Below are 14360 nucleotides of genomic sequence, written 5' to 3'. Positions count from 1 at the left end.
TTCCTATAAGGAAATTCTAAATTTTTGTTATTTTGCTTGGTAGTGTGTCTGATCTCCTTGATTACATAAATCCCAACCAAGATACCAGAGGAAGAGATAGTGAGTCAGCAAGGAGGAGAAACCTCGGTTTAAAGGTGCGTTGCTCAGTAGGATTTCCAGTTTTATGTTTTCTTTTTAATTAAACCCTAGAAGAGCCAAGCAGCCTAACTAGCTAGACTTAGACAGTAGTAATAGAACAAAAAATGTTCATGTTAATCTTTAGGGCAAACCAAACAAAAGAGAACTACTATAATATTCTAGAAGATAGTTTTCATGTCTAAAAACAAGGAATACGAGAAAATTCATATAAAATAATATTATCTACTGTCCATACAGACTACACTCTTGTTACCTGCTGTTAGCACCAATTGCTCAGTGGTCGGTACCGTGCGAATGTTCCTATTTCCTTATCCTTCACTTGTTTGTTTGATCCTTAACTTTTGCAAGAAATGGGAAACATGTGAATTGACATCAAACCTGTCTACAAGGTTTTGAAAAGAAGGATCATGTAACTGAACCCACAACGCATGCTAGAATTTTCGTGTAGAGATCTTCTTTCATGGTAGGTGGATAGGCACTGCAGACTTTTTTATATGGCTGTGAAAGCCCCTGGCTCTGAACTTATAGGAACCCCAACCATACCTGACTGATCTTTTGGGTCATATATGGTAGTAGTGATATGGCCTACTCTGACAGCCTCTTTTAAATTCTTCTTTTTAAATATATTGGTCTCCATATTTTTTATCATCATCATCTTAACTTCGGGAAATTATTCAGAGAGAAATTACCTGCTGCAACTGGACCCATATGAACCAACTAATATTTAGTTGACTAAAATTACTAAATGTTGTTAATTTCAGTTCATCCTGTTTTATAGATTATACAATACTAGGTTTTCAAGTGCTAGCCCATGCTGGCACATTTTTTGCAGGGCCAGTATTGACACCAGCATGTGTTGGGCTGCACCAATTTATTTTTTTTCTAAATATTTTTATCAAAAAAAGATATCCAGCCCTTTTTATTTTTTTTTATCTAACCATGGCACATGGAAAGTGTGTTGGCATGCACAGCATGTGCTGGTGCTTAAATTCTTGGCATAATAACAGCTAACCATTAGCTGATGGGATTTGGTGCAATTTCAAAGTTGCAACTGAAGTGTGCACACTCCACTTTACTAAGTTTTATGTTTCCCAATATAGCTCTTTGTTTGTTCAAGTGCTCTGCACAAAACATTTTTAACTTTGGATATATTTTCTTGCTCAGTTTAAATCTGAAATTGGATAGTACTTGAAACTTGCAAGTGATATTGCGATAGAAAACTGCTGGGACTACCAGACGCTCAACTAGTTCATTCTAGTTGTCTAACTAAAGCTTATTGGAAATTCGATTGCATATTGCTATTTTTTCCATGCCTTCCTTAGGATTTTATATTATGTATGCTGAATCTAATGGCACCTTATATATTTATTATGTATTCATTAGAAAATGCCAATATAGTATTCTTAAATCAACCTTTCTTACAAGACCATAAGCAAGCGTTGTTATATGGATTCAGGTCAAAGGACGATCTGCTCAAAATGTGAATGTAGCAAGTTCTGATTTATCTTTCAATGACTATAATACAACTTCAGATGAAGAAAAGAAAGTCAATGAACACAGTTATAGCCAAGATAATACCCAAATGAGCAGTCAGCATGTTGAGCCTAAGCATGAAGAGGCTGATGTTAAGGAGCACCTAGCAATTTCCCAACAGCCTAAAGGACTAACTCAGGCAAATTTCACTTTTGTTAATGAGGTCTTGGCAGAGGTAAACACAGAAGCAGAAGATGGCTGGCAACATGTTCAAAGGCCAAGGTCAGCTGGTGGTTCTGGGCAGCGAATTAAGAATCAACGGGCAAATATTGGAAAGGCCTACAATTATCAGATGAATGAAGTTCCCACTGAAGCTGCTTGGACTAAGCCAAGGTTTACTTATCCAAATGGTCGTTATTACCTACTAAAGAAACGGACTGTAGTACCTGGAAGCTACACAGATCATCATCATATGAAAGTTCAGTCACCTGGAAACAAAAGTGGTCGGAAAAAAATCAGGACTGTGGTGTACAAGGTCAAGTCAGTGCCTTCATCTGATAAGACCAAAACAGCAGATAACTCTAGGAGTGCTGGTGAGAAAATGATCACTCCATTAGAACCTGAGGCAACACATTCACCTATGGATAATTTTGTACTGAAAGACCAAAGGAATGCTATAGGTGAAGTTACTGAATCACACAATAATTTAATTGTCAGTATTGGAAATTCACCATCGTACAAAGATGTAGCACTAGCGCCTCCTGGAACAATTGCTAAGACTCAGATCCAAAAGTCCAAAGATGATATCCCACTGAACCGAGAACAATTGAGCGGTAAAATTGGAACTGAGTCAAAGGAATCGTTAGCGTCCGAGAATCATGCTCAGAATTCAGCTGCTCTGGCAGAGACAGATGATTCAAAGCAAGAAGAGAGCTGTGTTCAGGACATTTGTTTGCACTCACATAAGGAAATAGAAGCTGTTGAAAAGGAAGAAGAAAGCCAGAAAACGGGTGAAGAAGAAGGTCTATCCAAATTGTTATCTCCAAATACAGAAGTGGCTTCAGCTGGCAGCGTGCCCACCGAGTGTAATTTGGATAATTATGCTTTTGGTAATGAGGTTCAAGAAGTGCAACAAAGTAAAAACTTTGATGATAAAAAATCTACAGATACACCTAGCAACTTCGAAACTGAGTGTTCAATTTCTGATGAACCTGTAGGAGAATGTCTTGATGAAGTTTCATCTGGCAGCATTGAGCCCCAAAATAATGCATGCTCTAGCGATCATCAAGAAGATCAGGAAAAGGTTGACAACCCTGATAAAACTGGTGGCAAGGATCCAAGGACAAATTTGTCATTGAACACCATTGATGTTAGAGATATCCCTATAAAGAAGTTGTCTGCCTCTGCTGCGCCATTTAGTCCATCTTCGCCGGTTGTGCTTAGTCCTGTGGCTGTAAGTGTTGGCCTTCCCCCCAGTGGTTCTATTCCTGCAGTCACACCATGGCCTATGAATGCCACTCTTCACCATGGGCCTGCAGCTGTCATGCCAACAGCGTCTCCTATATGCACCTCTCCTCACCACCCCTATCCATCTTCCCCTCGACCTCCAAACATTATACATCCTCTGCCATTATTTTATGCACCATATTCCCAGCCTCAAGCAGTACCAAACAGCACATTTTCCATGAATAGCAACATGTTTCACCCAAACCCTTACGCATGGCAACACAATATGTCTCCAAATGCTTCTGAGTTTGTGCCAGGACCAGTATGGCCAAGCTGTCATCCAGTGGATTTCTCTGTCATGCCACCTGTTGTCAACCCAATTTCTGAATCCATGATTGTGCCAAATGTGCAGTCTGACATCACTAGGGTAAGCTTAGCCCATCCATCAGAGAGTAGTGTTGGAGAAGCACTTGAAAAACAAGAGGGTACTGAGGTTTCGAGTGAGATTTCAGAGGTCAATGGTAACACAGTGGCTGAGAACTGGTCAGAAAACAAGCAGGAAGATGGAGAATCTGATGGAAATGAAGCAAAGAAAATTGAATTGAAACCTGAAATTGCTTTCGCAGAAAGCAGACATACTAGTAACAAAAGACCCAACTTGAGAAACAGTACAAAGTATGAGGGTGAGGGGAGCCTCAGCATATACATAAAGGGTAGGAGTCGTCAGAAACACACTCTTAGAATGCCTATGAGTTTGCTTAGTAGGCCATATGGATCACAGTCATTCAAAGTTACTTCTAACAGAGTAGTTAGAGGAAGTGATGTTTCAAGACCTGCCGGTCTGTCTTCCAGTGAAGATGTGGTAACCAGCAAGCAGTAAGCAAGATATGTTGATGAGATTCAGCTAGCGGCAAGGGCAAATTTTAAGTGAGGATTCTAATTTTACAGCCAGGAGGACTTGACAATCAATATCTGGCATTATCAGTCTTCAGTTTTGCTGCTGTTTTTTGGCATGTGTATCTTTTGCACAGTAAGTCAGCTATACTCATTTCTGACTGAGCTTTCAGAAAAAAACAGGGATGAGTCTCCTACGCTATCAAAGCTAGGTAATTTTATTACTTTGTCTATTAAACTTGTATATGTAAAGAAATCTGTGATGATATTCTGGATAATGAATTTATATCACCCCAGATAGATGTGGTATGTTGAAATTTAATTACCAAAGTGCATGATATTTGCTGGACATTGAATTTCAGGTAGAGGATAATTTTCTCCTTTTATACTTATTATAATTCTTGAGGACCCTATCTTGTTTTCCACTTTTCTTCTATTGCAGCACACTTCACATTTTTTTGGTGGAAAGCTGGAAAATTGCTGTATGGTTCTCGAGTGAAAAGGTTGTATCTGTTTTGACTTATAAATCAGAAAACAATGAATTATTTAAATGAGATATTAGGTGAAATCTATGTATTACGAATCATTTAATTGCTAGGTCTATTGTTGCCCTACTGTGGTGGATCTGCATCACTATAATATGCCTGCAAGCATAGATGGGGTCAAGGAGAATTATGGGAATTCAGGAATACAGAATTCAATATGGGGAGAAAGAAAAGAAATCAAAGAAATGGATGATAAAAGAAGTGGAAGTTCAGCAATGCTAAATCACATAGGACAGAGGGGAAATCTATTTGTTTGTCTCTGAAAATTTAAAGAGAAACCTTAGGATGCTGATGTAGGGGTTTGATTTCATGGAAATCTGGAAGCATGATATTAGAATGTTGTAATGATTCATTATTTCCAATTACAACTAGCAAATTCCCTCTCACAGCCCTACATGCACTAAATATTTACAAACTACAAATGTGAAAACTGAACTTGCCCCTTGCACTATACCAATGCTTTATTATGTAGGAAAATTCATCCTTTGCTTTGATCAAGACCTAAAAGCAAATATATGATGGATATTCAAGCATATTGAGGTTTTACTTTATTTGTGTCCTCGAAAACTGAACTTGCCATACTTTGATCTCTAAAGTTTGTCTACCTGTTGAAGTGTTGCATGTGCCCTCTCTTGTGTTGCTCTGCATTATTTTAACTGTTGGCATGTCATGTCTATCACATGGCTATGTTTTCCTATTTTAAATGCTCGACATGGATTTCAATATATCGCATACAATACATGTCTGTGTTTTGATCAAATTTTTCCCGTGCTGGTTAATAAAATGTCCACTTTCTAGTTTTCAGTTCTGTTTGGTGGTCTACCACATTTTAGATTGTTGGTGCTCCTTATCCATTGCCTGATGATGTATTTCGTATTTTCACATATAATATTTTTGCATCTACTCAACATATCTAATTGGATGGATTTGATGACATTCCAGTTTTCTGGTGATTAGCTGCTGTGTATGAATATTGCTTTATTATGGTAACAGAGTATGCAGGCTTTGCTTATTTCATTAAATTATATGCACCTGACATTCTTTTGCATTCTCCATACTGCAACCATAATCCACTAATTCCTTGTTTTAGATGCTAATCGGATTTTATGTTTGTGCATGACCTGCTTGTGCCCTGCATCTTTTTTGCTTTTAATTGCTTTCTCAACTGTCTGCTATTGTTGTGTTAACTAACTGTTTTTTATGATGGTTACTTAGGCCTGCCTCTTTTTTAATGGGTTCAGGTTTGTACTTGTTCCTCGAGTTCTCTAGTCAAGCGTTATTATGGTTGAGTTTAAGCCTCGCCGTTTTTGTATCTTGGCCCGAGTCTTTTTTGATTGAGCAGGGCTATAAGAGGGCTTTCTTTGCTGGTAAAAAATCTGTCATCCTAGCCAAAGCCAAGAACTAAACTTGTCTTTTTTAACAATGCTAGCACTTTCTTCTCTCTTAACTAATCCATCTTTCCTTCCATGCCTTCCATTTTAAAGTCTCGTCTACCTCTGTTTCATATACAATATTGCATAAGAAGAAGTTTAGCACTAGCTGATTATAAAATTTGAGGACAGTAATGGTGGGATGTGGGATGGTGCAAGGGGGTGGGTAACTGATACTAATAATTATGAAAGAGGTACTTTGGTGACAGAAAAAATGAAGCAAGGATGCAGGTAGTTTGATTGTGCATGAGATATGAGAAAGGAAGGTTAAAGAAACAGCTTGCTGTTGTATTATGATGTATGCTGGGAGAAAGGAGGTGATGGATGGTGGTAAATCATGAGATAGAAATGGTAAGTGATCCTGTTTGAAGTACTAGGAAGGCCTAGAGCATTGGTATGATTTATAGCATTTTATGCTTAGTTTTGACATCAGTGCCAAGCTAGGTTGATATAAGTTTATCTTGAGCTTGAACCATTTTAAATAGTGGCATTGCTAGTTCTAAAATGAGCTGCAAAACAATCTAGCTTTGTCTGGAGCTCACCAATTCCATACTTATATTTGGTTGTCTAAATTGCAACTTAAACCAAGCTTTTCCTGGAAAATTACATTTCCCTATCCATCATGAGTGTTTGTGCATGTATTTGGTGTACACTGTACACACCTTGATACCAGTTTGAATTTTTCCGAGTTTAGTCTTTCTTTCTTTTTCATGCTTGCATCAAAATCTTATTAAATTCTTTCATTTTCCATCGCAAAAGGCTTACTATTCTCCCAAACACGAACTTCTACCATTGAGCTTCATGTAGCAAATGTATCCTTGCCCACTTTAATTTTTAGCCTCTTGTTCTTATTCAAGCAATTCTTATATTTTTCCTATCAATCAACCATGGGGGAAATTGTTTATTGAAGGGCGGTGGTAGGGTATATGTACATTTAAAAGTTGTACACAAAGTTCTCATTTGGAGCTTAAATTTTTTCATGTGTATAGTGTATTTGTGCGCATGCATGTGTATGTGGTTGCTTCATTCGATAGTTCAGCATAATCATACACAGCTCAGATATGTCTGGACCTTGTGGTGAGTTACATGATAAATGCACATAAAAGCTTTGCTTTACCCTTGTTTAATTTGGATTTCCTATTATATGCCTTTGTATTTTATTTTCTAGAGACATCTTTGATCTTATATTTTTTTCTTCTATGTTATGTGTTGGTTGAGATTTGTGAACCCTAATAAGTTCCCAAATTATACAATGTCATGCCATAGCCTTTTATCACATGATGATGCTAGGATAATTGGCAAGTAATTTGATGTTTACTCTTAAAGCTATTCATGAGTTTCACTAACATGCAGTGTTGTTAATGCAGGTGGTCATCTCTAATCTAGTGTCTGCATAATGTTAATGAGCCATGAAAATGTAGTTTAAATGAGGTATGCATCATCAGCTGTTCTGCCATTAAACTATATTGGTGTATTGCCTTAGATTAGCCATGTAAGCAAGGTTCGCTGTGCCAGTGCCTATTGCTCCCTACCGGGCATATTATATTGTACCGGTACTGAATCAATACTTGGTAAGAGGAGGTATCGAGTGTTGGTATGCCGAATCAACCTGTGCCAATAACATACCAACATAATACTGGTATGTGTATTAAAACCAGTATTATGAACCATGCTTGTAGGTATCCAAGCTTTAGATATTGCAAGGTGTGCATTGTTAGATCTGCACATATATACGCTGAATACATGCATAAAATGTTCACATTTATTCAGACTACACCTTAGTACACTTGGATGCATGTTGTGTGATTTTGACTTAATGAGATGTTTTACATTTCCTCACTTGCTCCAGAATATTTTGAATGATAGATTTGGGAAGTTTTCCTAGAGTAAAAGTTATTTTGACAACGTGACTCTATTGAACAAGTATCAAACTGCTCCTTGTGTGCATGCATGATCCTCTCAAAACCCGACAACTTGTGCATGCTAGGGTGCCAAAAAGTTCACACTAATCCTCTGAGTGCTCATGGGTGTTGGGAGCTTTTCCAAGCAAGGTTTGCCATACAATAATTTACCATACCGAGTGTACCATACCGGTATGGAATTGATACACAGTCTCATACCATACGACACTTGGTACGCCTCGTCGTCTCGTACGATACTCCGTGTCGACATTGTAATAGGATGTTACTGGTACGGGGTTCGGTACAGATGGCGAACCTTGTTTCTAGGAGGAATTAGTGCTACAATTGAATCTTATAGTGAATTGTCTTTTAAAATATATTATCAATCTTCTTTTTTCCTGAGAATAGTATTGGAATCTTCCACCTCTAGTGGATCTATTTTAGCTATTTTCTGGGCATCATCCATGCACCTTTACCTAAAGTTAAACCTTCTCTACCTCCTGTATGCTTGAAGCATCTTCTCCTTTATTTTATCTAGGAGATTAATACATCTTACTTGTCATGTGCTGACCACAAGAGTGATTATACCAATAGCTTATGTGACTAGACCTCCAACCCTACAATTCTCTTTCTTCTTTCATTCAGCTCTCTATACCTGCTAGTCTTTTTATATTATCCTTTTTTCCTCTTTTCCTCTTTTCCTCCCTCTTTAAGCTTTCTTGGTTACTACTATCACTTTTCCTACGTTCTACCATTTATTTATTTTCTTGATATCATTCTTGATATTTAAATTTATGTAAAACTTAACCTTTTGATATCGTAGTCTTGCACTTTTCTTTCATTCTTTTTTTCTAGGGTGGATATGTGGTGAGATTTTTCTTAATTTTTTTGAAGATTGCTTTTGCCTTGATCCCACCCCATAGATGGAGATGGACCATGGTGCGAAGGCTGCAAGTGATTGACAATGTATTGATTGTCACAAGTATGTTTTTATGTAGTATATCAAAGTTGTTTTTTCCTAGCTTCTTGCCTTTTCTTTGGCTAAAGCCATGTGGGACCATCTTTGGGTGAGGTATGGACAACCGGGCACATTCATGAGTGCTAGCTCACCTAATTGCCATGTGACACTCTAAGATGATTACCATTTAGGATTATTTTTGTTAACTTGCTAAGTGACCAATTGGGGTAGTATTGGCTTGAAAACCTGTAATTGATATGACTTATGATTTCAATTGTAGCATTACATGGTTGTGGCAGTGTCACTGAGGTCAAGGACCATTCTAATATATGATTTTTTTTTATATTGTGAATTACTTGGACATTATTCGTTACTCTCCACAGGTGAATCCAAGCCCATTTTTGAGGAGACTCATCTGTGCTTACTGTAATCTTCTGGAGTACTTAATCCTGCAATGGTGTTTGTGGCTCCAAAATATTCAAGTTGCATCTGTAGTACTTTCCATTCTTCCTTTAGATGCCTCTGGCTCAACCTTTTGCCATTACCATAAAATTGCTGGCTCCATGATTGAATCTTAGAGCAAGTTTATGAAGCAATACCTTCACAAGTAATATACCTCTGTTGTTTTGGGTACATCATCTCCCACCCTGAGCCTGGTCTTCACACTCAGATTAAATCATTCCTTTTATATGATCGAGTTCACTATTCATGCTATATAACTGCAATCCACCTTGGCTCTGCCTTCACCACTATATATGAAATATCATTACTGCTCTGGCCTTAATTTTTGGTATTACTCATTTATTCACGTCACCCTCAGTTTTGCACCAAGTATTAGGATCTTTACATGAGCAACCCTTGTCTCTGCTATCATGACCTTGACCTAGCTTGAGGGTATCTATTTTGACCGCAATCTCAATTTTTTTAACACACCATGGCTGTTTCTATTTTGCATTATAGTTTGAGATAATGAGATGCATGAAGCAAATTCAGTATTCCTTAATGCATTTTGAATTGACTGGTGGCTTGTCACCTTTTAAGTGCTTCCTAGCATGATATCTATCTACCTCCTTTGCGATTTTTGGTGCTCATTGGTTTTTCATGTACCTTGAGGCATTCATTGCCTTTCCACGTGTGCTGCTTTTGTAGATCAAGTCTTGTCTCCTTGAGGCATTCACGGCCTTGCTCCTTCATGCCGGTCTACATCATGTCTAGTTGACTTCACCATCTCATATGCTGTGCTTCTATTTGCTTCTGTTAGCTAGATTATACTAACACTTGCCTTTGCCACATTCCTCATCAACTTGTTTTCTTATATGCTGACGCCACCATTTTTAGCACTTCAACTTTTACCCTTACCGTAGCTTGATTGGTCATATCTATCTACTCATTTTAGTCTCTATGTGTTTCTTTCATGGATACTGTTTCATCTTCAATACTTTCCTAGTACCATCTTAACTTGCCTGCTTCCCTTGCAAGACCATTATACCTTCACTTCCTTGACTTATTAGCTACATTTGTGCAGTCTAGCTCATGGCCCCATCTTTGGTGAATGGAGATGCATCCATAAGTATGCATGGGATAACAAATCTGCGTCTTAGTGTTAACCTTAGAATAGATATATGGTGCAAATAAATTTGGTATGTTCCTTCAAATTCATCTTCAGATAGATTTTATTACTTTATATGGGTTCTCAGTTTCCAATAGACTCAAGAGCTTGGTATTCTAAACCGTGCTGAACCGGCCGATTCAGGGCGTACCGAATCGGACCGGTTGGCTTCCATCATGGTTTAATTAAATGGTTCGGTATATAAATAATCCCAACCCACAACGCCTTTAGTTTTTTTTTTTCCGCTTCGATTGTTGCGCCCTTCGAAGGGCTTCTGTCCCTGGTGCTCGACAATGATGCCGAACGATGTCGTGCTGCCGCCGAGGTACATCCTTCCTACCTCTCCCTCCCATCCTCCCTCTCCCTCTCCCTCTTTCTCTCTCCTCGCTTTCCGGTTCTCCATGTGAATACACCCTAAAATGGCATGGTACGGATCCGTACCATGCTGAATCAATCGTCGACTGGTATCCCCTCTAGCACTGGTTGCGAAACTTGCTCAAGAGTCTTGTTAATTACCCCATAAAATTAAGGAACCTCTTTGATTAAGCAACCTTTTATGAATACTGAAAGAAAAGAAGACCAATTTAAAAGAAAATTGAATTTTATTATATTGCTGACTCAGTATTTACATGGCGTAACTAAGAGCATACTACCGGTGTACATAAATGAGTATATCAAAACTCATTTACATCTATATTTAAATTTCAAAGGCATTTACAATATACATCAAATTTAATTATATCCAGTTTAACGACATGGATATCGTCACATTATAATTTATCTAGTTAATGACAAAAGTTGCATTGGTTTGGATATGCCCAGTTTTGTGGCATGGAGGTCATTGTTTTATTTTTCATTTAACTAGTTTAATGACCTGATGATATCATCCTCATTCAATTTAATGACATGATTGTCATATTGTTTTGGATTTGTCCAAATTATTTGCACGGGGCTACTTTATTTTGAATTTGTTCGGTTTAATGACATCGTGGTTATTTCATTTTCAATTCATCCAGTTTAACGACATGGTGGTCATCATTTTGGATTTATCCAATTTAATGGCTTGGAAATATAATTTTGGGTTTTTCCAATTTAATGACATGGTGTTGATTTCATTTCAAGTTTGCCTAGTTTAATGACATAATGGTCATTTCATTTTGAGCCTTTCGATCAACAGTAGCTCTTGTTTTTAAAAGTTAATTTTGATATACACCATAGAATAGACAAAAATAGTCTTTAAGATATTGGATGGATAAAAGCCTAGGCCTTGTAACAATCTCAGGTCAAATATCTAAATGCCATTGTGATATGATCATGTCATGATGGTATATATTTTAGAAAATGAATAAATTTGAGTTTTGAACATGTGATAGAAATCATCTTGATCTATCAAACACATTCGATGGGTCATTGATCAAGGATCATCACGAAATTTTAAAGATATTACATCCTTTATCAAAGCATTCTTTTGAACCCTTTGGATCGGTGATTCTATATCACTTAGACGCTTCATGACATGCCGTTTCTCTATTATTTGAGTAAAATTTTATAGAATAATATATAAAAATTCCAAAGGAGGATTATGCCACAACAGCAATCCAATAGATTGCACATGTAAGATAGAGCAATGCTCCTCCATTTTCTTTAGACCAACAGTCTTTATAATGAAGTCGTGCTCCTATTATGAGATTGATATTCCTTTTGAATGGAATGGTACTTCTTCGATGAGATTGATGCTCTTTTTTTTAGTGATATTCCTTATTCAAGGAAGTACTTCTAAGAATGCTTCTTTATAGAAGAGTCTTCCAAGTTTCCAAGAAGGTATTTTTCATGATGGCAATCCGGTGGATTCCTCATATTTGATAGATCAGTATTCATTTTATTAGACTAGTGCTCTTTAAAATGGAGCAGTGCTCCTATTATGAGATCAGTGGTCTCTTTGAACGGAGCGGTGCTCCGTCTATGAGAGTGATGATCTGTTTAGGCGTTCCTTGTTTAAGTGCTTCTAAGAGTGCTTCTCTTACTGAGGAGTCCTCCAAAAATTGCAATAAGAACTCTTCCATGATGGCAATCCATTGGATTCCTCATGTATGATAGACAATTCTTTTTTATCGTAGTGGTTTATATATATATATATATATATGTAAAGCAATAGAAGGTTTTGCAGAAGATAGGAGTAACTTCTCTTTCTTTTCCTTGATCCAACTCATCTTTGGAGAAGGCTCGTTCAGATCTCTCTCCCTTCTTTATTTCAGATTGCATTGGTTCGATATTTACAAAAAGCGCTCGATAACTTCTCAAAACTGCACAATCATATTAATAAGCACTTCCAGGGCATTGGATTTTGTATAAGCATAGTATGAGCCCTTAGATTTGATGTAGGAAATCATCTCCATCGCTAGATGGTTGATTTTAAATAAGAGCAAACCTTCCTGTATTATGGGAGTATGTAGAGGGCTTGTTTATGTTCTCTGTTTAGTTTCAGCTATGAAAGAATCCATATGATTTGGTATGATGGAAGCAGAACCGTTAGATTTGATATTTTACTCCCATGTTATAATTTAAGTTGGTTTGAGCCTTTAGTTTTGACATAAATAAACTATAACCATTGGATTTGATAGCCTTTCTATTATGAGGCTATAGTTAATCTCAACCGTTACATTAGACATGCATTCCTCATCATTACTGGATTTGGTAGAAGGGTTTTGTGATCATAATGGTTTCCAACACTTAGATTAAACATACACAAATCTACTGCCATTAGTTTTGATGCTTTTCTTGTTGGCTTATGAGATCCTAATTGATCTCAGCTATTAGATCTAACATAAAGCTATTGCTGTTGGACTTGACAGCCTTTTGAATGTCTATGAAATTAGAAATGATCTCAAACTTCCGATTTGTTAAAACAAATATATATCCATGACATTTGATACGGGTTATTCTATAACCATTGGATGATTCGTGGAACTAATAAATTAAATCAAATCCTGTCCATTGATTCTGTATTTTAACTTTACGGACTTTCAGATAAATAACATGTTTATGAGTTTGAGGAAGTAATGTTTTCAAGCTAGTCCAATTAGGCATGCTTAAAAGCCATGTGATTGACAAGATGGTTATTTTCCATATTAATGGACATAACTGAATCTGGTCCATTCTTGTTCAAGCACAGTTTTATGGACCGTTAGATAAGCATTTAACTTATCGTTTTTAGGATCAAATCTAGCAATTGATTTCTTAGAAAATTTTTTAGAGGTATTTGTTTAACTGCTCATGGAATAAATCCCATCTGTACAGCTATTAAATCCAGACCATATGTTAAGAGACAAATAATCTATGAACTGCTGGATGAATGAGTTGTCTTTATATGGAAAATATATGAATTTATCATGGATCTAATTGGTGTTTTTATGGCTATTCAATTGACTGCACATCTCAAATATTGATAAATTGAGCAAATATTGTTCAATTAATATTTTAATTTGGACCGTGTATCAAGTATAGGAGGCCTATAGACCATTAGATCTGCTGAATTTTGTGAGAGTTTGTGTATCTAAAACTCCTCAAACAGCATGATCATGGTTTATCCTGGGAACTCTTCACCTTAAGTCATTTTACATCGATATTTGTAACATGATATCTCTGCTGTGCTCCTCCCTTGATAGTACACAATGAATCCATCTTTCTTAGGCTTTTGTTTTAAGATCTATCTTGGAGAGAAAAGTTAAAGTGGGAGAAGGATGTATGTGGCATTCTGTATTTTTGCTTGAGTAGTATTTTTCACACATGTGCAACTTATGTGGTGTACAATCCTTCATGTCCTCATCGGAACATGGCATCTTATTCTTGTTTCTCAAGCTTCATGCGCAACTGTCTCTGGATTATTGTCTAATACACGGTTCCACATGTGCTTATTTATTACTCAGGCAGACTTGTTTAAGGTCAGGTTATTCAATACATTTCATG

The 14360-nt window shown here is 37.0% G+C and overlaps 1 protein-coding gene across 16 annotated transcripts in view; it reads left to right on the top strand.

Moving 5' to 3' along the window:
- The window catches only part of LOC103702521 (protein TSS), a 36461-nt gene that overhangs the window by 21256 nt on the left and 845 nt on the right, over nucleotides 1-14360 (top strand). For 4 of the 16 annotated variants that reach the window (XM_039129059.1, XM_039129060.1, XM_039129046.1 and 1 more), the window contains 3 exons: nucleotides 44-134; nucleotides 1595-4163; nucleotides 7294-7357. In XM_039129059.1, the coding sequence (XP_038984987.1) occupies nucleotides 44-134; nucleotides 1595-3937 (2434 nt within the window). In that variant the 3' untranslated portion in view covers nucleotides 3938-4163; nucleotides 7294-7357. Of the gene's footprint in view, nucleotides 1-43; nucleotides 135-1594; nucleotides 4164-4393; nucleotides 4455-5737; nucleotides 5864-6915; nucleotides 7004-7293; nucleotides 7358-7441; nucleotides 7566-8721; nucleotides 8810-9168; nucleotides 10720-14360 lie in introns of all 16 variants that reach the window. The other 12 variants (XM_039129057.1, XM_039129055.1, XM_039129056.1 and 9 more) reach the window with 12 other exon arrangements.

This window comes from Phoenix dactylifera, chromosome 8 (assembly GCF_009389715.1).
Source record: "Phoenix dactylifera cultivar Barhee BC4 chromosome 8, palm_55x_up_171113_PBpolish2nd_filt_p, whole genome shotgun sequence".
In the NCBI taxonomy this organism is placed as follows: domain Eukaryota; kingdom Viridiplantae; phylum Streptophyta; class Magnoliopsida; order Arecales; family Arecaceae; genus Phoenix; species Phoenix dactylifera.
The sequence above is the reverse complement of the archived record's forward strand: the minus strand, read 5'-3'. Positions and strand labels throughout refer to the sequence as shown.